General features: G+C 64.8%; 2 protein-coding genes across 2 annotated transcripts; both read right to left on the bottom strand.

The window, feature by feature from the left end:
• Nucleotides 1-238: 238 nt before the first annotated feature.
• On the bottom strand, nucleotides 239-17,803 carry LOC142051349 (lysine-specific demethylase 5C-like). The gene is given in 31 exon segments (XM_075080488.1): nucleotides 239-786; nucleotides 1,306-1,491; nucleotides 2,594-2,793; nucleotides 6,172-6,229; nucleotides 6,627-7,151; nucleotides 7,256-7,390; nucleotides 7,465-7,644; nucleotides 7,726-7,864; nucleotides 8,310-8,668; nucleotides 8,756-8,852; nucleotides 9,572-9,719; nucleotides 9,815-9,939; nucleotides 10,794-10,975; nucleotides 11,094-11,288; nucleotides 11,533-11,652; nucleotides 11,730-11,892; nucleotides 12,609-12,790; nucleotides 12,874-13,032; nucleotides 13,115-13,234; nucleotides 13,630-13,788; nucleotides 13,876-14,060; nucleotides 14,147-14,270; nucleotides 14,358-14,492; nucleotides 14,574-14,744; nucleotides 14,823-14,945; nucleotides 15,041-15,118; nucleotides 16,816-16,844; nucleotides 16,847-16,882; nucleotides 16,885-17,100; nucleotides 17,103-17,361; nucleotides 17,364-17,803. Coding segments are annotated over 31 exon segments (4,896 nt in total). The 5' UTR covers nucleotides 17,463-17,803; the 3' UTR covers nucleotides 239-777.
• A 2,081-nt stretch (nucleotides 17,804-19,884) lies between these two features.
• Nucleotides 19,885-27,445, bottom strand: LOC142051348 (IQ motif and SEC7 domain-containing protein 2-like; the record flags this gene model as incomplete). Its single annotated transcript, XM_075080487.1, is given in 8 exon segments — nucleotides 19,885-20,498; nucleotides 20,501-20,723; nucleotides 21,466-21,515; nucleotides 21,755-21,919; nucleotides 23,361-23,522; nucleotides 26,754-26,853; nucleotides 26,973-27,098; nucleotides 27,422-27,445. Coding segments are annotated over 8 exon segments (1,365 nt in total), but the record flags the coding sequence as incomplete, so codon positions are not given.
• Nucleotides 27,446-27,450: the final 5 nt, after the last annotated feature.

Below are 27,450 nucleotides of genomic sequence, written 5' to 3'. Positions count from 1 at the left end.
CCTCAGGGGAGCGTGTGGGCTTATCCCTCGGGGTTGTCTCAACAGACGAACCAACGGTCGCTGCCTCGCGCCACCGCCTCCACCTGCCCGGGACCTCGCCCCACCTCCGCTCGCCCATTGGCGGAGACCGCGGCCAATAGGGAAGCGCCCCTCAACGCTCAGCACCCGTCCCCAGCGCATGCGCAGTACAATGTCACGCCCCCGTTTCCGCCCCCCCCCCCCCCGCCAATCGCCCAAATACCTTTTAGCCTCCAAAGTTTAATAATAATAAAAAAAATCATAATACAATAAAATAAGGCCCCCCCCGTCCCCACCCCGCTACAAAGAGCCCGAGACAGTTAGTGTCGGCGGGGGGAGGCAGGGGGGCCCCAAATCCACCCCCCCCATCCCCCGTCGTGTCCGTGTCTCTCCCCCCCCCCCCGCCCCGCCCCCCAATCCTATAAAAAACCCGGTGCGGGGAGGGGGGGGCTGGCCCTGCTGTGCTGGTTGGCCCCCCTCCCCAAATTTAGGGGGCAGGGGGGGCACCCCCGGACCCCACCTATGTGTGTGGCCCCCCCCCCTCCCCCGGGGCTTAACGATACAAAAGAAATCAACTCAAATAATTACATCGCGGGGGGGGGGGGGGGGGGAGAGGGGGGGGAGGAGGGGGAGAGGGTCGTCCCCCCCAAGTCCGGAGGGGGTAGGAGGGCCCCGGGGCAGTTGGGGGGCCATGCCGGGCCCCCCTCCAGTCCCTCCCCGCTGCCGGCAGTCACGTCCATCCGAGCTGGGGGCTCCACGTCACGAGTCCTGGGGAGGGGGGCGACAGAGGGGTGTCATAGGGTGCACCCCAAAAACCCACAGGGAGTCCTCCTGTTCCATACCCCAGAACCCCTCACCCCATCACTCCTCGCTCCCAGGACATGGGGTTGTCTCCCCCCCCACGCTGTACCCCATAATTCCCACTTTGCTCCTCCTGGGCCCCCCTTACCCCATAATCCCCCCCAGTCCTCCCAGGACACTCCCCCCCCAGGACCCCCAAAACGCCCTCCTGCTTTTCCCAGGACCCCCCCATAACCTGTAACCCCTCCCCCCTCCTGGGACCCCCTCACCCCAAAATCCCCCCCCTATAAACACCCCCCCAGGACCCTCCTCACCCCATAACCCACCTCCACAGAAGACCACCCAGGACCCCCCCTCACCCCAAAATCCCCCCCCCCCCCCAAGACCCCTACCCCATACCTCCACCCCTTCACTCCACAACCCCCCAGGGAGATGGGTCCCTATAACCCCCCCAACCCCAAAACATTTCGGGTGTCTCCCACTCACCCCGGGGGTATGGGGGCCGGGCGGGGGGCTGTCCCGGGGGGTCCCCCCCTCGGGACCCCGACTCCTCTTTGGCTCCAGCTCCTCCTTGGCCAGGGGGGGGAGGTCACCCCGTTCCGCCCGGCGTTTCCGACGTCTTTCGGGGTCCCGGCCGCGGGCGCGAGCCCCCCGCCGCTCCGCCTGCTCCAGCTGGGAGACAGGAGGGACACACACGCGCCCCATCAGTGACACCCCACCCCACCCCCAGAATTCGGGGGTCCCCTGGAGCTCAAGGGAAGGGGGAGTTCGGGGTCCCCAGGGAGGTTTGAGGTGATTTTCTGGACCCCAGCTTGAGGAAGAGGGTAAGGGGAACACTGCAGGGACGGTTTTGGGGTCCCTGAGGTCATTTTTGGGGTCCCCAGTGAGGTTTTGGGGTCCCCGGGGTGATGTGAGAGGACCCTACCTTGAAGAGGAGGTGAAATAGGGCAAGGGGAGCAGCGTGGGGATGGTTTTGGGGGTCCCTGAGGTGATTTTGGGGTCCCAGTGAGGTTTTGGGTCCCCCAGGGTGATGGGGGGGGCCCTTGCCTTGAGGAAGAGGTAGAACGGGGCAAGGGGGGCAGTGTGGGGATGGTTTTGGGGTCCCCAGGGCTGTTTAGGAATGGTCGGGGCAGGGGGGGGTGTCAATAAGAGACTTCAAGACTGGGGGGTGGGGTGCCCTGGGATCCCGGGGGATGGTTCAGGGCACTTTTGAGGTCCTGGGGTGCTTTGGACAGGTTTGGGGATCCTGGGGATCCTTTGGAATATTTCTGGGATCTTGGGGAGGCTTTGGGGTGTTGTGGGGGTTCAGGGTAGGATTTGGGGTGGTTCTGGGGTCTCCAGGGTGTTTTGGGATCCTGAGGATTTTCTGGAGAACTTTTGGGGTCCTGGGGAGAGGTTTGGGGGGACTTTAGGTCCCCAGGGTGCCTTGGGGCAGTTTTGGGGTCCTGGGGCTGCTTTGCGGCACTTCTGGGGGCCCAAGGTTGTTTTGAGGATGCTCTGAGGGTCTTGAAGATGTTTTGGAGTGGTTTCTAGGGCCTCAACAGTGGTTTGGGACAGTTTTGGGGCCCCCAGAGTAGTTCTGGGGTCCAAGGGACACATTTTGGGGGAGTTCTGTGATCCTCAGGGTGCTCTGGAGAAGTTTCAGGGTCTTGGAGATGTTTTGGAGTTCTGGGGTCCTGGGGAGGGTTTGGGGCGCGGGTGAGGGCTTGGGGGGCAGTTCTGGGTCCCCGTGGGTGGTCGAGGGTGTTTTTGGGGTTCAGGGGTTGCCCCATACCTCAAGAAGGAGGCGGAAGAGAGGGAGGGGGGGCGGGCGGGCGGCCTGCAGCAGCCGCCAGATGCTCTGGGCCTCGTCCAGCGTCACCTCCAGCAGGTCCCCCTCCATCATCAGCTCCTCCAGCCGCCGCCGCGCCCCCTCCGCCAGCTCCAGCACCGGGCCCTGCAGCCGCGGCAGCGCCGCGCTCAGCGCCTCCAGCTCTGCGGGGACACCGCGTCACCGCCACGCCGCGGGGACACCGCATCACCGCCACGCCGCGGGGACACCGCGTCACCCGCGGGGACACTGCGTCAACAGGGTACTGTGTCACCCGCAGGAACACCGCATGACCAGGGCACCACGTCATCCGCGGGGACACCGTGTCACCGCCACACCGCAGGGACACCACATCACCCATGGGGACACCGCATCAACAGGGCCCCGTGTGACCCGTGGGGACACGGTGTCACCCGCAGGGACACCCCATCACCGCCACGCTGCAGGCACACCGCGTCACCTGCAGGGACACCGCGTCAACAGAGCACCGCGTCACCAGGACGCTATGTCACTGCCACACCACAGGAACACCGTGTCACCTGCCTGGACACCATGTCACCGCCACACTGTGGGGACACCGTGTCACCAGGACACTGCCTCACCGCCACGCTGCGGGGACACTGTGTCACTCATGGGGACACCACATCAACAGGGCACCGCGTCACTCGCGGGGACACCGTGTCACCAGGACACTGCCCCACCGCCACGCTACGGGGACACTGTGTCACTCGTGGGGACGCTGCATCAACAGGGCACCACGTCACACTGCGGGGACACCGTGTCACCGCCACGCTGCGGGGACACCGCGTTACCAGGACACTGCCTCACCGCCACGCTGCGGGGACACTGCAACAACAGGGCACTGTGTCGCTCAGTGGGGACACTGCGTCACCAGCACGCCACGGGGACACCGTGTCACCAAATCCCAGGTGGGAAGGGACCTCAGGGATCATCTAGCCCAACCTTTCTGGGAAGAGCCCAGCCTAGACAAGACGGCCCAGCACCCTGCCCAGACGACTCTTGACGGTGTCCAACGTGGCCGAGTCAACCCCTTCCCTGGGGAGATTATTCCAACGGTGACTGTCCTCAGTGTGAAAAATTTCCCTCTGGTGTCCAATTGGAATCTCCCCAAGAGCAACCTGTGGCCATCCCCCTTGTCCTCTCCATGCGACTCCGTGTAAAAAGGGAGTCTCCACCTTCTTTGTAGCTACCCCCTAAGTGCTGGTACACGGGGATGAGATCCCCTCTGAGCCTCCTTTTCTCAAGGCTGAACAAACCCAGCTCTCCCAGCCCATCCTCGTACGGCAGCTTCCCAGTCCTCTGATCATCCTGGTGGCCCCTCTCTGGGCCCCTTCCAGCCTGTCCCACCCAGTTTGTACAGCGGGGACCAGAACCGGACACAGAGCTCCCGGTGTGGCCTGGCCAGCGCTGAGTAGAGCGGGATGATGACTTCTTTCTCTCTGCTGGCGATGCCCCTGTTGATGCAGCCCAGCACCCTGTTGGCCTTCTTGGCCGCAGCACTTAAAGAGGTGTTGAATGACGTTGGGCCCGATATCGGTCGCGGGGGAACCCCACTCGTGACAGGTCGCCGATTCCCCCCACAACCACCACCACCGCACAGACCGCTTGTCTAGGCCGTAACGCGTCGATTTCTCCAAGGAGGGGGTTGTGGGGGGACCCGCGGGGACGCCGCGTCACCGACGCGCTGCGGGGACGCCACGTCACCACTGCACGGCGTCACCCGCGGGGACACCGCGTCACCGACGCGCCGCGGGGACACCGCATCAACAGGGCACCGTGTCACCCACGGGGACACCGTGTCACCGCCACGCCACGGAGACACCACGTCGCCTGTGGAGCCACCGCGTGACCCGCGGGGACACCGCATCAACAGGGCACCATGTCACCACCATGCTGCGGGGACACCACGTCACCCGCAGGGACACCGCGTCATGAGGACACCATGACACCGGGACCCCCTCCCTGGGCACGTATGGGATCCATGGGGTTCCTAACAGGATCCACGCGGAACCCGCCCACTACACTCCCACGGGATCCACAGGGAGCCCTGGGCCTGCCGACGTGGGATCCACTGGGTCCCAGCACCATCTGGGATCCACGGTGGGGTGGGGGCGGATCCCTGGAGCCCCATGTTGTCTGAGGGCTCACAAGGGATCCACAGGGGCTCACAGGGGATCCACAGGGAGCCCACAGTGACCCCTGTACTCCTGTGGGATCCACAGGGCTCACGTGGGATCCCTGGAGTCCCCCACAGCGCCCCTTATATTGCCAAGGGCGCTGCTGGATCCCACACTGCCCCCACCCCCGTGCTCACGAGGGATCTGTGGGGTTCACATGGGATCCCCAGAGTCCCACAGTGTCCCCTGTGTTCACAGAGGATCCCTGGGGTTTATATGTGGGAGCCCTAGAGCCCCACAGCATCCTCTACACTCACATGGGATCCCCGGAGTCCCACAATGGCCCCTGTACTCACACAGGATCCCTCGTGTCCCCCCAACAGCCCCTGTACTCACATGGGATCCACCGGGCTCACATGGGATCTCTAGAGTCCAACAGTGCCCTCATACAGGATCCACTGGATCCCAGTGTTATGTGGGATCTCTGGAGGCCCACGGTGCCCCCTACACTGACAGGGGAGCCACTGGATCCCACGGTGTCCCCTAAGCTCACATAGGATCCATGTGGCTCACATGGGATCCACTTGGTCCCCCGGCATCACGGGGGATCCACGGGGCTTCCATAGGATCCCTCGAGTCCCACAGGGCCCCCCCCCACCGTGCTCACAACGGATCCACCAGATCCCACGGTGGCCCCTGTGCTCCCAAAGGATCCACAGGGCTCACACGGGATCCCTGCACATCACCCCTGTACTCACAGGGATCTTCTTGTGAGTCCTATAGATCCATAAGGTCCTACAACAGCCCCTGCACTCCCAGGTGATCCACAGGGCTCGCGCAGGACCCCTAGAACCCCACAGCATCCCTGTGTTCACACGGGATCCATTAGGCTCAACATAGGATCCACTGGGTCCCAGCATCACAGGGGATTAGCAGGGCTCACACAGGCTCCCCTAGACTCCTGCAGCGTCGCCTGCGCTCAGATGGAATCCATAGGCCCCGCACGGGATCCAGTCGATCCCCATAGCGACTCCCCGTGATCACACTGGATCTACAGGGCTTGCACGGGATCGCTAGTGTCTCGCACTGCCCCCTGCACTCATACGAGATCCCCGGAACCCCACGTTGTCCCTGTACTCGCATGGGATCCTACGCGAACCCTATAGATCCAGGGAGTGCCATGGCACCCCCCGTACTCACAAGGGATCCACTGGATCTCTCAGCCTCCCCTGTGCCCGCATGGGATCCAGGGGTCCCTCTGCTTCTCTCATGCTTCCAGGGGACCCCTGGAGCCCCACAGCCTTCCTTGGACTCGCATGGGGACCTACAGGGCCCACGTGGGATCCAGTGGATCCCCCCCAACCCCTAGGGTCCCACCTCAAAGTCCCCCAAGACCCCACTCACCCGAGGGCAGGGGGCCGTTCTTCTCTGGGCTGGGGGCATCGCCGTTCTCCACCGACACCTGGCGGGGGGGCACGGACGGCATTATGGGGGGGCTCCCCCAGCCCCAAAACTGCCCCACACCCCCAAATACCCACCCTCCACCTCCTCTAGCCCCAACACCCACCCCACAACGCCAATACCTTCCCTCCAGCCCCCCCAATACCCACCCCACACCTCCTCCAGCCCCAATACCTTCCCTCCAGCCCCAACACCCACCCCACACCTCCTCCAGCCCCAATACCTTCCCTCCAGCCCCCCCAACACCCACCCCACACCTCCTCCAGCCCCAATACCTTCCCTCCAGCCCCCCCCCAATACCCACCCCACACCTCCTCCAGCCCCAATTCCTTCCCTCCAGCCCCCCCAACACCCACCCCACAACCCCAATACCTTCCCTCCAGCCCCCCCCCCCCCACCTTAGTCTGCTCGTTGCGGCTGGCCTCCCGCAACGCGCCGGCTCCGTCCCCGTGCAGGCGATGCCGCAGAGCCGCCAACCGCTCCAAAGGCCCGGCTACCTCGGGAGAAGCGAGGAGCTGACGGGCGCGATCCTGCCAAGTGATGGCTCGTTCGGTCAAACACTGCAAAGCTTCGCCCTCCGGCAACCGCACCGGCAACTTCTGCAGAGCCACCAACAGCGCCAAGATGGTTTCCAACCGAGGACGCCGCGATCGTTGGCAAAGAGGGCAAAGAAATTTGGCGTCCCACTCCCACCAAGCCGGAGATGGTTTTTGAGAACCCAAGCGGGGCCAAGCTACGCAAGCACAGTGAAACCAGTCCCGGCAAAGCTGGCACTGCAGCATGCCGGAGCTCGCCGGTTGCCCGCAGACGCATGAAGGTGGTCCGGGACCCGGGAGCGGCGGTGCGGCTTTTTGGGCGTTGGCGTGGCGTAGCCGGAGCATCCCCTCTTTTTCTTTCTGCTCCCCTTCTTTAAACGCCACAATCTGGGGTGGGGGGGGGGGAAGAAAACAAGAGGGATGTGAGCGTTGGGGGTGGGGGATGAGGGGTGCCCCGCCGGCAGCCCCCCAACCCCAAAACCCCTGCTTACCACGGCGCCGGGGTCGCGGAGATCCTGCGCCGACAACCCCAAGCTCTCGGCGTCCAGTTTGTAAAGCCCCGGCTCCTGCCGCCACTTCAACCGCTTGCTGCTGTCGGAACCGGCGTCGGCGCAAGGACACAGCACCTACAGCGACGTAAAGGGGGTCAAGCGCAGTCCCCTGGACCCCCCTAGACCCCCGTCACCCCTTTGTCACCCACCTCCAACAAGGTGTAGCAGGAATTTTTCTTCAGGAAGGTACGGGAAGCTTTATCCCGCCAGGAATGAGCCGTGCCGACCTGTACCTCCAGCTGCCGCAGCTCCTCCAACCGCACCGGTAAATCCCGACCCACTGCCACCAGACCCTCCAGGTCATCCAGGCAGGGGTAGTGGTCGCCGTTCTGAGGGGGGGGACACACAGAAGTGAAATGGTGGGGTTTAAGAGCCCCCCCCAGGGCAGAACGGGGGTCCCTGGAGCCCACCTGGATCTCCTCCACGTCGGCAATCCAGGCGCGAGCCTTGGCCAGGGCTTCTTTCAGCGCCTGGATGTTGGGCAGGAGGGCCGGGATGTTCTCTGCTTCTTTAATGATGGCAGCCAGCGTGGCCGGGGGGTGCTTCTGCCTGCGGGGAGGGGGTGAGAACCCAGGCGTCCGGCCACTCTACGTGTGTCCCCCTCCCCCGCCCCAAGAGCCCAGAGACCCCTGTAAACCCAGGTCTGGCCCCCTGCAAGAGTCTGGCCACAGCCTGGCATCCCCCAGGAACAGAGGCAGCCAAACACCAACCCTGTATTCCCTTCCCTGGGGACATGGGGGGCAGCCCCCGGCCCCTTTACCCCTCCCTAGAGACGGTGGGGCAGCCCCTGCCCCCTTTATCCCCCACCTAAAGACAGGGGGGGACAGCCCCCGGCCCCTTTATCCCCACCTAGAAATACAGCGGGCAGTCCCCAGCCCCTTTATCCCACTCCCTGCGGCCATGAGTCTGACCCTGGCCCCTTTAACCACCCCCAGGGATACCAGGGGATTTGGCCCCCAGCCCCTTTCCCCCTTCCACAGGGTCGCATCCTGACCTGGCCTCCAGGCACATCTGAGCCTTCTCCTCCCAACGCTGAGCGATGGTGAGCAGCTCCTGCAGCTCGGCCATGGCCACGTCGACGGCCGGGCTGGGGGCGACGGTTCGGCCGGCCTGGATGAGACCCCGCATGACTGGGAGGGGGACGCGGGCGCGAGGAGATCGCAGGGTGGCCGTCACCTCCTCCAACCAAGCGGCCTGGGCCAGCTGCCGTTCCAACCGCCGGCTCTCCGGCACCTCCACACCCAGCCGGGCTCCTCGCTCCAGCAACCCCCGCAGAGCCCCTGGCCCCGGGGGGTCCGACTCCAGCGCCGCCCGTGCCTCCGCTTGGAAAGCCTCCACGCGCTCCAGCAACCCCTGGGGTGTGGGGACACAGTGTCAATGACACCGTGTCCCCCACCCCCAAAGGATGTGGGGGGATTCAGAGGGGTCCCCCCGGCTCACCTGGACCTCCCCGATCTGGTGCATGACACAGGGCAGCTGGTTCATCTGCTCCAGGAAGGTGCGGAGCTCCTCCACCGTCAGCGAGGCTGCTGGTACCCTGCAATCGTGCGGGGGTACGTCATTCCTGGGGTGACCACGGGGATGGGGTGGGGGGCACGGGGGTGGCTGGGACCTGGTGAAGACAGGGGAGGGCAGGGATGGGGACGCAGGGGTGGCTGGGGTCCACGAGAGGGACAGGACAGGGTCCACAGGGAATGGGACATGGACACAGGAGCGGCTGGGGGCTGCAGGAGACGGGACAGGGATGCAGGGAACAGGACAGGGACATAGGAGTGGCCTGGGGTCCCTAGGGGTGGCTCGGGTTCACTGGGGAAAGAATGGGGGACACCGGGGTGGCTAGGGTCTGTGGGGGACAGGATGGGGACACTGGGGTGGCTGGGGTCTGTGGGGGACAGGATGGGGCCCATAGGAGAAGGGACAGAGACACAGAGGTGGCTGGGGTCCATGGGGGATGGGACAGGGACACAGGAGCGGCCTGGGGTCCCTAGGGTAGAGAATGGGGGACAGGACAGGGATGTGGGGGACACGATGGGGTCCTAGGGGTGGTTTGGGTTTGTGGGGAAAAGAATGGGGGACATGGGGGTGCCTGGGGTCCACAGGGGACACAACAGGGACATGGGGACAGGGTGGGGTTCATAAGGGTAGCTTGGGTTCACGGGGGACAGGACAGGGACACAGAAAAGAGGAGACTGGATGGTGACATGGAGCTGCCAGGGGCACGGAGGGAAGGTGGGGGACACCGTGGGGGACACTCACCCGGTCTCCTGGGAGCTGATGAGCCCCAGAGCCTCGGAGACGCAACGCTCGGCTTGACCCAGGCAGCCCTTGAGCCGATGCAGCAGCTCGTTCTCGGGGAACTTGCGCTCCCGTGCCTCCGACTCCAGCGCCCGCAGCTCCTCCAGCGCTAGCCCGGCACAGGCGGGGAGGGGGGGGGTTTCAGGGCTGCACCCCAAAACCTCCCAGAGCTCCCCAAACACCCACCCCGGCCCCACAACTCACTTCGCTTGCGGCCGTCCTCGACCTCCAGCGCGATGCGGACCTTGTTGGCCCAGGTGTCGAAGGACTCTGCTCGCACCTTCAGCTTGTGCAGCATGGCCGGCAGCTCGTCCAGCGTGTAGCGGTACCTGGAGGGGGGAAACGGGGGTTTGGGGGGGTCCACCGCCCTCCCACAGGGCTTGGGGTGTTGTTGGGAACCCCTGGTTGTGCCCACAGCCCACCCCCGGGGTATGGCAGAGGCAAACAGGACCCCCAAACCGTACCCACGTTCCCCTCACAGGGCATGGCAGGGCTGCTGGGGTACCCCAAGTTTCCCCCCTATTGGCATGAGGGGGCAATCAGACACCCAAATCCTAACCACATCCCCGCCCAGGGGCACACCGACGCCTACAGCACCCCCAAACCCTGCCCACTGCACCCCCAAACCCTACCCACATCCCTCCCAGGGGCACACCGAAGCCTACAGCACCCCCAAACCCTGCCCACTACACCCCCAAACCCTACCCACATCCCTCCCAGGGGCACACCGAAGCCTACAGCACCCCCAAACCCTACCCACTGCACCCCCAAACCCTACCCACACCCCTCCCAGGGGCACACCGAAGCCTACAGCACCCCCAAACCCTACCCACTGCACCCCCAAACCCTACCCACACCCCTCCCAGGGGCACACCGAAGCCTACAGCACCCCCAAACCCTACCCACACCCCTCCCAGGGGCACACCGAAGCCTACAGCACCCCCAAACCCTACCCACTGCACCCCCAAACCCTACCCACATTCCCCTCAGGGATCATCAAGACCTGCAGCACCCCAAAACCCTAACCACAGCACCTTCAAACCATTGCCACATCCCTCCCAGGGGCACACCAAGGGCCTCAGCTCCTCCAAACCCTACCCACAGGCCCACCAAGCCCCACAGCACCCCAAGACTGTGCTTATGTGTCCCCCCCCAAATCGCAGGGGATCCCCCCCCCCCCCACCTGAGGTACTGCTTGCTGCGGGGGCACTTGCACAGATCGTCCATGTGGTAGAGGCAGACGAGGCACTGGGGACAGTCGTAACAAGCCAGCGCCGAGAGGAAACACGTCGTCTTGCATTTATCGCACTGCCGCTCGTCGTCCGGCAACAGCTCGAAAGCCTCCCGCTCCGCCTCCGTAATACCCTGGGAGGGGGTGGGGGTGGGACAGGACACGACAGCCGTAAAACACAATCAGCCCCACCGTGACACACCCCCCACCCTCCTTCCCCCAAATTTAGGGGTTCCCCCGGTGTTTCCCCACCTTTTCCAACAGCGCTTTGCGGAGTTTACGCTCCTCCTGCACCAGCACGAACATCTCTTTGTGAACGGCGGCCGCCAAGTTGAGGTCCAGCTTTTCGGGGCAAGCCGCCATCTTACAGATGAGTTCCTCGTGGGAGAAGACGCAGTAACGTCGCAGACGGCGGTAGTGCTCGATGCACTGCCTGCCGGCAGGCAGCTACAGGCAACGCCAGGCGTTAGGGCGGACCCCCAAACTTCAGGAGACCCCCTCAGTACCCCAAAACACATCCCCAAACACAGCCGGGCATCCCCCAGCTTGAAGCGTGGCGGCGGACCCCCAGAATCCCAGCTCAACGCTTGGAGCATCCTCCCCGCCGTGAGGGAGAGCCAGCTCAAATTTGGGGTTCTCTCCCCACATTTTGGGGTTCACCCCCAGGTTTTTGGGGGTGCGGGGGGCTCACCCAGTCGGCAGTGCAGAAGTTGACGGCTTCGGCGAAGTTGTAACCCTGGTTGAACCCGCTGTGGTACGCCCGGGGGAAGGTGATGACGAACTCGCCGGCGCACTGGTTGGTCCGTACAACCTAAAAGGGGGACTAAATTCAGGGTGGGAGAGGGGTAAAGAGTTTTGGGGGGCGCCGAGGGGAACCCCGATACTCACGGGGACACCGTGGGCCATGAGGGTGTTGGGGTTCATGAGGGTGACGAGTTGGTGGAGAAGGTCGGGCTGGCTCTCGAAAAGCTCCGGCGTCAGCTTCTTCATCACCTCTTCCAGGTGCTCCGCCGCGAAGGAGGGAACCCCGTACCACGTCTTGGGCTCGCCCCTGGGGGGTACGGGGGTCAGGGGAACCCCAAAACCTCTCCTCCCACCCTGTACTATGGCTTAGGGTCACCCCAAAACTTCCTCCCACCCCAAACCAGGGCTTGGGCTTACCCCTGGGGAAAGAGCACCCCAAAAACCTTCCTCCCACCCCATACCAGGGCTTGGGCTCACCCCTGGGGGAGGAGCACCCCAAAAACCCTCCTCCCACCCCATACCAGGGCTTGGGCTCCCCCTGGAGGGAATAGGGATGGGGCACCCCAAAAACCTTCCACCCCATACCAGGGCTTAGGCTCACCCGTAGCGGGAACAGGGGGAAGGGCTGACCCCACACCTTGGGGTCACCCCTAGGGGGTCATGGCACCCTAAAAACTTCCTCTCACCCCATAACCCATCCTGGGCTCACCCTGGGGTGGGGGACATGCTCATGGGCACCCCAAAAACCCTCCTCTCACCCCATAACCCATCTTGGGCTTGCCCGTAGGGGCTCACAGCACCCCAAAACCCTTCTCCCACCTCATAAGCCATCTTGGGCTCACCCTGGGGTGGGGGACATGCTCATGGGTACCCCAAAAACCCTTCTCCCACCCCATAACCCATCTTGGGCTCACCCTGGGGTGGGGGACATACTCATGGGCACCCCAAAAACCCTCCTCCCACCCCTTGCCATGTCCCAGGACCACCCGTCACCACCCAAACACCCCGCCCTGAGCCCCCCACCAGTGGAGGTAGTTGATGGAGTAGCTCCAGTGGTCCTCGATGTGCCAGCAGAAGGCAGAGAAGACCATCCCCACGTAGAGCCAGGGCACCTTCATCCCCGAAATGTCGGCGTTGATGTGGCACAGCACCGACTGCTTCAACACCGGCATCACGTTCAGGTTCCAACCGCTGCCGGCATACTCCTACGGGGGACGGAAGGACAGCGTCACCCCGCCACGGGTGACGGCGACACCCCTACGGGGGTGGGGACGGGGGTCTCCCACACCTCCTCCTCCGGTGAGAGCTTCCTTTTGCCGTCGCTGATGGGGAAACCGCTGCCGAACTCCTTGGAGTGGATATCGGCGCCGTACTCCACCGTTACGTCCTCCTCGATGCTGTTCACCAGCCGCCAAAATTCCTTCTCCACCAGCTCCGTGGGGACCATCTATAGGGAAAGGTGGGGGGGGACATTAGGGGGTTGGTGGGGGGGCTCATGGGGGTCCCTGAGGGGTCCTGGGGGTACTCACATGGACGGGCATGTTGAAATAGTCGGCTTTGAAGGAGTCGGCCATCTCCCCGAAGCTCTGCAAGGTGTATTCCCGCGTCGCCTGCTCAAAGCCGAAAGCCTCGGGCGGTCGCTTGCATTCCTGGGGGAGAGGGATGAGGGGGGTCAGGATGGGGGTCCCCAGCCCCACAGATGGGATAAAACATCGAGTCAGGGGTCCCCAGCCCCACAGACATGACACAGGGGTCCCTAACCTCACAGACGGGGGTCCCCCAGCCCCACAGACACAACACAGGGGTCTCTAACCCCACAGACAAGGGTCCCCAGCCCCACAGACAGGACTGGATGCAATTCGGGGGTCCCAAGCCCCTCAGAGAGGATGGGCCATTACTTGGGGGTCTCTAACCCCCTAGACAAGACGCAAGACAGGGTGGGGTCCCCAGCTCCACAGCCGGGACATGACGCAAGACAGGGGCGTTCAGGGCATGACGCGGGTGTTGGGGGGTCCCCATGTCGTTCCCCCCCGGCCGTCCTCACCGCCATGACGCATTTGGGGCAGCGCCAAATGCCCTTGGGGATTTCGGGCAGGGGCGGGAGGAGGCAGAAGATGTGGTAGTTGTCGTCGCAGCCGTCGCAGAGGAGCAGCTTGTCGTCCTCATCCCCCCGCGAGCAGATCCGGCAGATGTAGGAATCAACCTGGAGCGAGGAAGAAGAGGCTGAGGCGGGGGGGTCTCTGCCCCACGGCGTCGCGCATCACCCTGCCCCACAGCACGGGGTACTTACGAATTGGCTGTTGCTGTGGCTGCGGCGCAGGCGCATGGTCATTTTGGTGCAGGGCTCCGGGCTGTGCCGCAGCTCCTCCTTCCCCTCCAGGTAAGCGCGGGGAGACGTCGGCTCCACCTTGGCTTCGGATACCACCGGTTCCTCCTTCACCACCACCGTGGGGGGACACTCGGGACCATCTTTATCTGCGGGGTGAAGAATTGGGGGAGGGGGTCACAGCTTCCCCCCCGTACCCCTCAAATCACCACGGGGGGGGGTTCCCCCCCCATACCTTTCTTACGCAAGGTCTTGTCTTTGGCCACCAGTCCCAACCCCAGCATTTTGGGGCCGGCCCCGTAGATCTGCAGCTTTTTCAGCTCCGGGTTTTTCTCGATGTCTTCCTCTGTCGGCTCCGGCTGCGGGATGGCAGAGTCACAGCGGGGGGTGGGGATCCCTAAAAATGGTGGGGTGGGGTGTAGGGCTGTTATTTTGGGGGCGCTCACCTCCTGCTGCAGGCGTTTAGCCCGACGGCCGTAGCTGTTGAACTTGGAAGGCTGGACGGACTGGCGCAGCGGGATGCTGTGGGGTTTGTACTCCCGGTCCTTCTCCTCGCTCTCAAAGGGCCGCGTGTTGCACTGCTGAAGGGAAGAGACCCTCAGCGTGGTGGTGGGGCACCCCGTTACACCCCCTTTTTCTCCTAAATCACCCCGTTTTCTCACCACCAGGTTGGCTCCTGATTGGTACATCTCATAGGGGTAGATGATGCGCTCGTAGTGGGCGCGCAGGAGCGAGCCGATGTTTTTGCCCGAGGGGTAAGCGAGGCGTTGGGCCACCCGAGCCCACCGCCGGTCCTTGCAAATGGCCTCGTATCCCCCTTCCTCCATCACCACCTTCAGAAAAGGGACACACATGAAGCACCCCCAAACCCGTTGCACCCCCACCCCCACCGGTGCCCCCCTCCCCCTGACCTTGCTGAGGCTGTAGAGGTCGAGGATGCGTCGCTCAACGTTGGGGATCTTGAGCGAGGAACCCTGGATTTCCCAAAACTTGGCGATCTGGTCCAGGTAGTTTAGCTTCACCCGGGTCTGCGCCTGCGGGGGCGGGGTGGGTGTCTGTAACTCCTCTGTGCACCCCAAAATCAAGCTGGGGAAGGAGGGGAAAAGGGGGCCCCCCCTCCTCCCCTTACCTCCAGCTCGTTGAGCCGCTGGATGCGGGGTGTAAACCTGAAGTTGTCCACCTCCACGGCGAAGGGGGGCTGCCAGTCCTGGGGAGACAGGATGGGGGTGCAGTTAGCAGTGATGGCCCCCCCACTCCTACACAGGCAGAGCAGCCCCAAGGCCTCCACAGGGGAAGGAAGGGGAGAATATGGCCATGTGCACCCCAAACTGAGGCGGGAGGGTACCCCGGAGGCATACCCCCCCATATCATGGGGGATGGCCCCACAGCATGCACCCCATATTTGGGGTGGGACGGGCAGGGGGGGCCCACGCAGGGAACCAGTGACGCCAGCGCGGCCGGGCCCGGCCCTCCCCGGAAGCCCTTCTCCACCCCGCCAAGCTGGGGGGACCGGATCAGCCTGTCCCACCCCCAAAAAAGGGAGTCAGGGGCCCCCCAAACCGGGAAAGCGGACAAAGGGACCTCCTTCAGCGGGGACACGACGCGGCCAAGCCCCCCCTCAAAACAGGAAACAAGCTGTGAAGGAGGGGCGGCAAGCAGAAGCGAGGTTGGCGGGGATTGGGGGGTTTCAGCCCCCTACTTGCCCCCCCCCCTTTCCAGGGGACCCCCTCTCAAGGGGCGCTGCCTGACCTGGGGACCCCCCTGGCTCCGGCTGGGCTCCCCCCCGCCGCTCGCCAGACAAAGGCTCGGCGGTGGCAGCCATATTGGCCCGTGTCACTGTTGTTGTTGTGAGGGCTGGCGTGGGGGGGGGGGACACACACGCACGCACACACCCCCTCCCCAAGGATCCCCACTCCCCATTCTCAAAGGGGGGGATGGGGGGGGCTACCCCAAATTCTTTAGGGTCAGTTCCCCCCCAACCAGCACAAGGCGGGTGGGCAAGAGGCCTTGCCGGGGGCGGGAGGGGGAAACAGGGGGCCCCTGCCCCCACACCAGGGATTGGACCCCAAAATCCAGGCCCAACGGGGACCCCCCAGGCCCACGGGCACCCCCGAGGCCCGGGGGGGTGGTATTTACCCCCCCCCCGGCCTAAGCATAACCCTCAGACCCACTGTGGGTGTATTTACTCCCCCCCCAGCCAAGTAGGTGCAAACCCCCATAGCTCAGGTATCTACCCCAAAAGGGGGGGGGGGGTGTACTTAGACACTCGCCCCGAGTTCTTTACCCCCCCCCTCAGGTGGGTATTTACACCCCCCCACACCACCACAAAGCAGCTTTGGGGGGTATTTTCCCTCCCTGAGTGGGCATTTTACACCCAGGAGGCAGCAGGCGCGTGGGGTATATAACTGGGGGTGGGGACGATGACATTAGACCCCCAGAGAGGCAACTAACCCCCCTAAATGGAAAGTACCCCCCCAGGGGGAATTTACCCCCCTAAATGAGAAAATACCCCCAGCCAGTGGGGCTATTAAGCGGCCTAAGCGGGAATATAGCCCCATGAGGAGGGCACTTACACTCCTAACTGGTAAGATACCCCCATGGGGAGGGCACTCACACCCCTGAATAAAAAGATACCGCGAGCCAGAGGGAGCAATTAATTTCCCTAAATGGGAAGATACCCCCCGGTGGGGGGGAATTCCCCCCCGAAATGGGACATTACCCCCACCGAGGGGGGGGAGGCAACTAACCCCCTTAAATCGGACGTCACGCCCACAGGGGGGCAACTAACCCCCCCTACCCCATAGCAAACCCCCACGCCGAGAGGCTGGACCTCCAGCTGCAGGCCCCCCCCCCCCCCCCCCCCAGCAGTCCCCTCCCCGGGGCCGAAGCCCCCCCCATACTCACAGCAGGGGGTCGGATCTTGCAGATGCCGCTTTCTCGGCGATGGGGCGGATCTTGGCGATGTAACCCAGGGGTCGCTGAATTCGGCCCAGCTGGGCTCGAAGACGGGGCATTCGGGAGGGGGTAAAAAGTCCTCGGGGGGCTCCAGTTCACCGGCCACCGATAACCAAGGCGTCCCCCACTCGCCCCGCTGCTCCCCACCGGTGGGGGGACCCCGAGGGGCTTCTCCCCCGCTTCGGGGACCCCCAAAGGGTCTCCGGACCTTGTCCTCAGGGCCTGGGCGATCCCACTTCGGGCCCCCCGTTCCTCGGGCGTCTTACGGGGACTTCGCTCCTCACCCGGGGGTCGCCCACCAGGTCCTTTACCGGTTCCCCCGCCTTTACCCCCGCGGCTCTCCAACGGTTTTGGGGGGACGCGGGGGTCGCCGCGACCCTCTCCTCCCCCGCGGCTTTAATGGGGGCCGTAACCCGACCGGGAGGGAACCGCGTCTCCGGTGGGCTCCATAGCTCCCCAATCCCCACCCCGACCCCGCCTGGCCTCCTCATCTCCCCCTCGGGCGGTGGTGGGGTGCCCCAAGGCGGGGACCCACCCGGGGCGGGCACCCACTCGGCCCAACCGCCCCCTCCGCGTTGCTGCTCCCCCTCTTCCATCCTCTCCACCGAGGGGGGGGGGTTCCCTCGCTTCCCCGCGGGGGACCCCCTCAGGGGGCCATGGAGGCCCCCAACGCCCCCTCACAAGCCCCCGGGCCGCCCCCTCACAGGCCCCGGGCCGCCCCCCCCCCCCAAGCCCCGGGGAAAGGGGGGGGACGAGAGCGCCCGGGTGCCTCCGCCGACCTGTTCCACCGGTTCACCCCGGCCCCACCGACGCCTAGCCGCGGTAAACGGCCCCCACCGGCCCCGCAATCCGCCCGCCTCAAGCCCGAGGCCTGGCCCGGTCCCCCCAGCCGGGCCGCCGCCGCCATCTTGGATTCCCTCCTCCTCTCGCTCCCCCCCCCCCCCCCCGCCCGCGCGCCCGCACACACTGCGCAGACGCGAGCGCGCACGCCGTCCTCCGGGCGGTGCTACGTCTCCTCTCACGGAACGGTCTCCTTCCGCCGCGGAAGAAGGAGAGCGCTGAGCGCGGCGACATCGCCACAACCGGCTGCGAGGGCTCGCAGATGGGTGAAGGGGGGAACTCCTCCGACACGCCCGCCATGGCGGCTTGGCCGGTGGGAGACGGTGTGGCCGGAGGAGCGATAGGAAAATAGTCCTCAGGCTCCGCCCCCCTCCCCGCGGCGGAGGGATCCTCGCCGCCGACTGCGCCTCCGCGGTTGGGTCAGCGGAGGAGCCGGAGCTTCTTGTGCACGTTTAAAGGGGCGCAGCGCGCATGCGCCGCACAGCCGCCCGCGGGGTGGAGGGGCGGGGAGGGGGCGGTGCCACTGCGAGCACCGCCCCAAATGGGCGGGATTTCGAAGAGCTCCGACCCCCGCCCCCCTCCTCGCCCCTACACCCCCAGGGTCCCTATAGAAGGAATAACGAACATGTAACCTCCCAGGTTCCTATAGCTCCAAGCCCCTATAGCCACAGGGTGTCCATCAGGGCCCCTATAGCTCCCAGGCACCTATAGCCACAGGGCCCCTCTTGCGGCCCCTATAGACCCCAGGGTCCCCATTATGGCCCCTATACCCCCCAGCCCATATAGCCCCAGGCCCTCCGTAGCCCCCAAGTTCCCTAGTTATGGCCCCTGTAGCCCCCAGGCCTCTATCGCTCCCAGGCACCTATAGCCACAGGGCCCCTATTACGGCCCCTATAGACCCCAGAGTCCCCATTATGGCCCCTATAGCCCCCAGACCCCCTTAGCACCCAAACGCTCTATATATGGGCCCTATAGCCCCCGACCCCCTTAGCACCCAAACGCTCTATATATGGGCCCTATAGCCCCTGACCCCCTTAGCACCCAAACTCTCTATATATGGGGCCCTATAGCCGCCTAGGCCCCTAGATCTCCCAGCTCCCTATAGCCTAAGCATCCCTATAGTCCTCTGACTGTAATATGCCAAGGGGCCCTATAGCCCCAGGACCCATTACAAGGACCCCATAGGCCCCAGGCCCCTATAACCCTGGGGCCCTATAGCCTCCTGACTCTTTCAGAGGCCCTATATCCCGACATCCTCTATCAGCCCCCTATACCCTGACAGGCCCCTATAGCCCCAGAGCCCCTCTAAGTCCTGCTGTGGCCCCACGCCGTACAGACCCCCATCTCCCTTATGGCCCTTAAAGCCTCCCCTGCCCTATAGTAGCCCTCGCCTGCCTCGCCCCCCCCCCCCCACCCCCCCCCCCCCCAAAAAAATGAAAAAGAGGGGCGCAGGCAGGTCACACGCCAAGGGCCGGCCGGTCCGTTTATGAAGCATCAAATATACAGTCTCTTATATACAGGGCCCGGCGCGGGCGCCATGCGGGCCCGGACGCCTGGGTCCTCCTCGGGGGGGGGCCCGGACGCCTGGGTCCCCTCCGCGCGCATCCCTGGGTCTGCGGCCGCCGGGTGTCCCCCAGGGAGGGGACCCAGGCGTCCGGGGGAGGGGTGGGGGGGTTTGGGGAGGAGGGGGGGTGGTGGTGGGGGGGGTGGGGGTTAAAGTGCCATGTGACATTCAGCCTGAGCCGGGGGGTGGGGGGGGGCCCATCCTCGACGCGACCCCCGGAATGGCGGTGGGGGGGGGGGGGGACGGACCCAGGTGTCCGGGTGCCCCCACCCCCGCGGGGGGGGGGCGAGGCGCGAGCAGCCAAACACGAGCCACGTGCAGGGTTGGTGTTTTTTTGGGGGGGGGGGCGTTGGAAAATTGGGGGGGTGGGGGGGTGTTTTACAAAAATAACGACCGCATCCAGCATGCCGGCGCTGTCCATCGCTGCCACGAGTTGTGTCCGTCCTCTGCCGGGGCGGGTGGGGGGGGCGTTTCAGACGACAGTGCTGATGCGTTCCCCCCCCTTGGGTTTGGGGGGGCCCTGGCTGGCTTGGGCCGGGGCGAGGTGGGGCCGGCGGGGGAGTGGGGGGCTGAGGGGGGTGTGGGGCGAGGGGGAGGGGGCAGTGGAGGGTAAGAGGGGTGGGGAGGGATTGGGGAATGGGGGGGCGGGTGGTGGTGATGATGATGATGATGGTGGTGATGGGGCGGAGGGGCCGCCCCGCCGCCGCCCCCCCTTAGGGCCCCCCCAGTTGGGCCACGCCGCCGCCCCCCCCAAAAAACGAAGTGTTTGGCGGGGGCGGGGGCGGGGGGCGGCGGGGGGTGGTGGTGCGGGGGGGGGCCCGGGGGGTAAGCATGGGGCAGCCCGTGGTGTGGGGGTGCAGGGCTGTAGAGGGGTAAGGGGGAGAGGGGTTGGGCGGGGGGGTCCGGGGGGAGCCCCCCCCCTCTTGCCGGGCCGGTGTAGGGTGTAATGGGGGTGCGGTGGGGGGAACCCCCCGCCGGGAGGGCCGTGCTGCTGGGGGGGCGCCGACAAGGGGGGGTTGGGGGCCCCCGTGGAAGCGTGGGGGGGCTCCGGCGGCGATGGCGGGCAGCGGCGGAGGGGGCGCGGGGCGAGCGGGGAGGGGGAGGTTGTTGGGGGTACGGGGGTGGTGGCGGGGGGCCGGGTCCCCCCCCCACCGCTGCTGCCGCCCCCCCCCGGCCCCATGGCAATACTGGGCGTGCAACGCCTGCAGCTTGGAGGGACCCTCGGGGGGGGGCGGGGGGCGCGGGGGGAGGGTGAGGCTGAGGCCGAAGCGGGGCCCCCCACCCCGGGTGGGGGACCGGGGGGTCCTTTGCCCCGTCGGCTGCCGAAGAGGGACCCCAGGAAGGAGGAGGAGTTGGAGACGGGGCGGGGGGGGGCCTTGTAGCCCTCGGGGGCTCCCCCCGGCCCCCCCGGCGGACCCCGCACCTGCGGCCGGGGGCTGCTGATGATGGAGCCCTGCGGGAGGAGGCGGGGTCAGCCTGGCGGCAGGCCACGCCCCCTCAATCCAGCCCTCCTCCCATTGGAGGATAAAGCCCAGCATCTGGGTACCTATAGACGCAGCCCCGCCCCCTCCCTGGTCAAGCCCCGCCCTCTAGAGCTAGCCCCGCCCCCTCCCTCATCAGGCCCTGCCCTCTATGATGAGCCCCACCCCCTCCACCGTCAGGCCCCGCCCTCTAGAGCCAGACCCCACCCCTGTACTGGGCAAGCCCCACCCCTAGGACTCAGTGTCCCCTCCCCATTGGTGGATAACACCATGCACCAAGGGACAAGCCCCACCCCTGCACCATATCACGGGACATTAGTGAACAAGCCCCGCCTCCCAGCTCTAGCTTCCCCCCATTGGTGGATGGGCCCCAGCTCCTGCAAGCAAGCCCCGCCCCTTCCCTGCAAGGGCTCCACCTCCTTACACCAGCCCCTCCCCATTGCCATATAAGGGCCATCTTAGGAAATGCCCCGCCCCTTCCTTGCACAAGCCCCGCCCCTCCTTCACAACCACGCCCCTGGTGGACAAGCCCCTCCCCTGCATGCCCAAGCCCCGCCCCTCAAACAAGCCTCGCCCCCTTTCCCAAGAGCAATGGGGGCACCAGGAACCTGGGGGTGGGGTATGAATGGGCGGGGCTTTAAGGGGTGGGGGCTATATGGGGTGGGGCTCTAAGGGGCGGGGCTGTAAGGGGCGGGGCCTGGGCCCCCCACTCACCTCGATGGTGCTGTCGAGGGACCCCACGCTGTTGCGCCGGCCCCGCTTGCCTGGGGGGGGACACAGAGTCTGGGGGGTGTTGGGGTGGGGGGGGGCCCTCAAACCCTGCTGTTCCCCCCAGGGGGACCCAGAACCCGCCCCCAAGGGTCCCCAACTACCCCCAGAAACCTCAGTGACCCCCAAGGCACCCCAAATACCCTTCCAGAAAGGACCCCAAAACCCCCCGGGGAACCCCGACACCCCCCCGGGGGACCCCGACGCCCCTCGGCGGGCGGCCCCCCCGGCTCACCGCCATCAGAGAGGTCCCGCAGGGAGCTGCTGAGGGCGCTGCGCTTGAGCCCCTCGCCGGCCCCGAACGCCTCCTCCAGGCTGCTGCGGCTGAGGCCATTGAGGGCCTCGCGGGGGGTCCCCCCACCCCGCGTCCCCGACACCCCCTTCTGCTTCTCGAGCTCCGCTGCAGGGAGGGGAGGCGGCAGCCCCAGTCATCCCAGTGCTCCCCCGCCCAGTGACCCCCCAGTCCCCATCGAAATGCCCCCACTGACCATCCCACTGGCCATTCCAGTGCTCCCAGCGCCCCCCCGCCGACCATCCCAGTGTCCCCAGTGGCAGCCTCAGTGCCCTGGGCCACATCCCAGTGCCCCCCACACCGTCCCAGTGCCCCCCAGTGACCCCACGTCCCATCCCAGTGCTCCCAGTGCCTACAGTACCTGCTCCGGTGCCCCCAGTCCCCATCCAAGCGACCCCAAGGACTGCCCCAGGGCAAATCGAAGAGCTCCCAGTGCTCCCAGTGCCCATTCCAGCATCTCCAGTGCCATCCCATCCAATTCACCCAAGAGAACATCCCAGTGCCCATCCAAGCGCTCCCAGTGCTCCCAGTTGTCCCCATTTTCCAACCAACTGCCCCCGATGCCCCTCTCCCAGTTCAACGTCCATGCTCCCAGTGCTCCCAGTGCCCATCCCAGTGCCCATCCCACTGCTCCCAGCATCCATCCCCATACCCCTGGTCCCCACATAGCAAACCAAGCACCTCTCCCAGTGCTCCCAGCACCCCTCCCCATGGTCCCAGCACGCCTCCCAGTGCCTCCAGCGCCCCCTCCCAGTGCCTCCAGCGCCCCTCCCAGTGCCTCCAGCGCCCCTCCCAGTGATCCCAGTGCCCCTCCCAGCACTCCCAGTGCCCATCCCAGTGCCACCAGCACCCCTCCCAGTACCCCCAGTGCCCCTCCCAGTGCCCCCAGCACGCCTCCCAGTGCCTCCAGGCCCCCTCCCAGTGCTCCCAGCCCCCATCCCAGTGCCCCCAGCACGCCTCCCCGTGCTCCCAGCACGCCTCCCCGTGCTCCCAGCCCCCCTCCCAGTGCTCCCAGCCCCCCTCCCAGTGCCTCCAGTGCCCATCCCAGTACTCCCAGTGCCCATCCCAGTGCCCCCAGTGCCCATCCCACTGCTCTCAGCACCCATCCCCATACCCCTGGTCCCCACAAAGCACACCCAGCCCCTCCCAGTGCTCCCAGTCCCCCTCCCAGTGCTCCCAGCCCCCCTCCCAGTGCCCCCAGCATGCCTCCCAGTGCCTCCAGCCCCCCTCCCAGTGCCTCCAGCCCCCCTCCCGGTGCCCCCAGCCCCCTCCCAGTGCCCCCAGCGCCCCTCCCAGTGCTCCCAGCCCCCCTCCCAGTGCCCCCAGCCCCCCCTCCCAGCGCTCCCAGCCCCCCTCCCCGTGCCCCCAGCGCCCCTCCCAGTGCTCCCAACGCCCCTCCCAGTGCTCTCAGCCCCCCTCCCAGTGCTCCCAGCCCCCCTCCCAGCGCTCCCAGCCCCCCTCCCCGTGCCCCCAGCGCCCCTCCCAGTGCCCCCAGCGCCCCCCCCCCCCCCCCCCAGCGCCCCTCCCAGTGCTCCCGTGCCCCGCTCACCCTCCACGCGGTACTTCTCCATCTCCTGCACCTCGGCCACGGACTCGCGGAGGTCGCTGGCGAAGCGCAGCCGGTCCTGCGGGCTCGGGGCGTTGAAGACAATCAGGACCTTCCTCTCCCCGCCCGGCGCCGCCGACAGAAGCTTGATCCCAAACTGGTAATCTGGGGGTGGGGGGGCGGTGGGGTCAGAGGTCACGAGGTCAGAGGTCACAGGGTTCTGGGCGACCTGGGGGCCAGGGGAGGGGGGATCCCACAGGCGGTGCTGTGGGGCAGGGGAGCATCCCATGGGGGACACCATGGGACATCCTATAGGGGACACCATGGGACATTCTATAGGGGACACCATGGGTCATCCTATGGGGGACACCATGGGACATCCTATAGGGGACACCATGGACATTCTATAGGGGACACCATGGGACGTCCTATGGGGGACACCATGGGACATCCTATAGGGGACACCATGGACATTCTATAGGGGACACCATGGGACGTCCTATGGGGGACACCATGGGACATCCTATAGGGGACACCATGGGACATCCTATGGGGGACACCATGGACATTCTATAGGGGACACCATGGGACGTCCTATGGGGGACACCATGGACATTCTATAGGGGACACCATGGGACGTCCTATGGGGGACACCATGGGACATCCTATAGGGGACACCATGGGACATTCTATAGGGGACAGCATAAAATATCCTATGGGGGACACCATGGGATGAACTATAGGGGACACCATGGGACATCCAATGGACAACACCATGGACCATCCAATGGAGGCACCATGGGGCAGGGGAGCATCCCATGGAAGACACCATGGGACATTCTATGGGGGACACCGTGGGACCTCCTATGGGGGACACCTTGGAGGCTCCTATGGGGGACACCATTGACCATCCAATGGAGGACACCATGGGGCAGGGGAGCGCCCCATGGAGGACACCGTGGGACACCCTGGAGGCTCCTGGAGTGCGTTGATGACAACTTCCTTCTCCAAGCAATACAGGAACCAACGCGAGAGGTGCTAGGCTGGACCTTCTCACCAACAAGGAAGGGCTGGTGGGGAACGTGAAACTCATGGCCACGGTGGCCATGAAAAGGGGGAGCTCTAGACCCTTAGGGCGCACCGCAAGCTCGCTACCCTGGACTTCAGGAGAGCAGACTTTGGTCCCTTCAGGGTAGAGGACCACGGGATAAAGCCCCGGAGGGAAGAGGGGCCCAAGAAAGCTGGTTAATATTCCAGGATGTTCTCCAAGCTCAGGAGCGATGCATCCCAACAAAGAGGAAGTCAAGAAAAAACTCCGGGAGGCTTGCGTGGATGAACGAGGAGCTCCTGGCCAACCTCAAGCACCAAAAGGAAGCCTACAGAGGGTGGAAGGAAGGATGGGTAGCCTGGAAGGAACACAGAGGAATTGTCCGAGCAGCCAGGGATCAGGTTAGGAAAGCCAAAGCCCTGAGAGAATGAAATTTGGCCAAGGACATCGAGGGCAACAAGGAAAGCTTCTATAGCTACGTCGGTGATAAAAGGAAGAGTATGGAAAACATGGGCCTTCTCTGGAAGGAAACAGGAGACCTGGTTACTCAGAATGTGGAGAAGGTTGAGGTTCTCGGTGACTTTTTTTGCCTCAGTCTTCACCGGCAAGTGCTCAACCCACACCGCTCAAGTCGCGGAAGGCAAAGGCAGGGAGTGGGATAACGAAGAACCGCCCGCTGTAGGTCATGATCGAGACCATCTAAGGCACCTGAAGGTCCATGGGACCTGCTGAGATGCGTCCGCGGGTCCTGAGGGAATTGGTGGGTGACGTTGCGAAGCCGCTATCTGAGAATATGCAGTCCGGTGAAGTTCCTACTGAAAAGGGGAAACTTAACCTCCATTTTTAAAAAGGAGGAACAAAAAGACCCGGAGAACCTCCGTGCCCGGCAAGATGATGGAGCAGATCCTCCTGGAAACTATGCTAAGGCACGTGGAAAATCAGGAGGCGATTGGTGACGGCCAACGCGGCTTCACTAAGGGCAAATCGTGCCTGACAAAGTTGGTGGCCTCCTACGACGCGGTTACGGCGTTGGTGGGTGAGGGAAGAGAGACCGCGGCGTCTACCTGGACTCGTGCAAAGCACGTGACACCATCCCGCGTGACGACCGTGTCTCTACATCGGAAAAAATTTGATGGACGGACCGGTTGGTGGATAAAGAATTGGCTGGATGGTCGCACCCAAAGAGTTGCGGTCAACGGCTCGACGTCCGAGCGGAGACCGGTGACGAAGGGCGTTCCTCAGGGGTCGGTATTGGGACCAGCGTTTTGTTGGCGACGCGGATCGGCTGCGAGTTGGCCGACGACACCGAGCTGCGTGGCGCGGTCGGCACGCTGGAGGGAAGGGATGCCATCTAGAGGGACCTTGACAAGCTTGAAAGGCGGGCCCGTGCGAACCTCATGAAGTTCAACAAGGCCAACGGCAAGCTCCTGCATGGGGGTCGAGGCAATCCCAAGCCCAAATACAGGCTGGGTGGAGAATGGGTTGAGAGAAGCCTTGAGGAGAAGGACTTGAGGGGGTGTTGGTCGATGAGAAGCTCAACGTGACCCGGCAACGTGCGCTCGCCGCCCAGAAAGCCAACCGTATCCTGGGCCGCATCGAAAGGGTGACCAGCAGGTCGAGGGAGGGGGTTCTCCCCCTCTACTCCGCTCTGGTGAGACCCCACCCGGAGTCCTGCGTCCGGCTCTGGGGCCCCCACCATATGAAGGACATGGACCTGTTGGAGCGAGTCTAGAAGAAGGCCATGAAGATGGTCAGAGGGCTGGAACACTATGAAGATGGGTTGAGAGAGTTGGCGTTGTTCAGCCTGGAGAAGAGAAGGCACCGGAGAGACCTTCCACTACCCGAAGGGGGCCTGCAAGAAAGCTGGAGAGGGACTTTTTAACGAGGGCGCGTAGTGATAGGACACGGGGTGATGACTTTAAACTGAAGAAGGGTAGATTTAGGTTAGATATAAAGAAGAAATTCTTCATTATGAGCGTGGCGAGGCACCGGAACAGGTTGCCCGGAGAAGTCATGGATGCCCCATGCCTAGAAGTGTTCAAGATCAGGTTGGACGAGGCTTTGAGCAACCTGGTCTAGTGGAAGGTGCCCCTGCCCATGGCAGGGGGTTGGGACTAGGTCATCTTTAAGGTCCCTTCCAACCCAAACCGTTCTGTGATCCTATGGGGGACACCATAAACCATCCCATGGTGAATGCCATGGGATCTCCAATGGGGGACACTCCGTGGTGGACGCCATGGGGCAAAGGGTCATCTGGTGGTGGACCCCGTGGGATGTAGGGAGAGGGGAGTGTCCCGCGGAGGTGCTGTGGGGCAGGGGGGCATGCCGTGGGGTGCCGTGGGGCTCACAGGCGTTCTGGAAGAGCTGCATGTGCATCTCAACGAGGGGGAAGCTCTGGCGGAAGCTGTAGGTCACCAGGATCTTCTTCTTCTGGAAGATCTTCGTCACCTGCCGGGGCCACCAGGTCACCGAGGACCCAAGCATCTGGGAGACCCCTTGACTCCCCAGGGTAACCCCCACCCCAGGGACACCCCTGCTGTGCAGGGCACCCAGGGCATCCAGCTCACCACCAGCAGGTCGTTGAAGAGGAAGACCTCGCGCTGGTGCAGCCCCAGGCGCTGGGGCCGGTTGGGGTCGGGGACCTCGTAGAGCTGGCAGCAGCACACCAGGCGCCGGTGGGGCAGGGACAGCACCTGGGGACAGGGGTGGGCTCAGCACTGGGGCGGGACCTCAGTGGGACACACCCACCCACCCTCCAGGCCCACCCCTTGGTGTTGATGGCACCCTTGACATTGGCCTGTCCCATCCCTGGGGTCACCTAGAGCATCCCCCCATAGTGTCACCTACAATATCCCCCATTGGATCACCTAGAACATCCCCCATTGGTCACCTTGAGCGTCCCCCATAGGTCACCTAGGACTTCTCCCATAGGGTCACCTTGAGCATCCCCCATAGGTCACCTAGAACATCCCCCATAGGTCACCTAGAACCCATCCCATCCCTCGGGTGAACCCACCGGCTTCTTGCCGACGATCATGCGCTCAA

The sequence above is a fragment of the Phalacrocorax aristotelis genome, unplaced genomic scaffold, assembly GCF_949628215.1.
Source record: "Phalacrocorax aristotelis unplaced genomic scaffold, bGulAri2.1 scaffold_221, whole genome shotgun sequence".
NCBI classification, from domain to species: Eukaryota; Metazoa; Chordata; class Aves; order Suliformes; family Phalacrocoracidae; genus Phalacrocorax; species Phalacrocorax aristotelis.
This window is presented reverse-complemented; position numbering and strand designations above follow the sequence as displayed.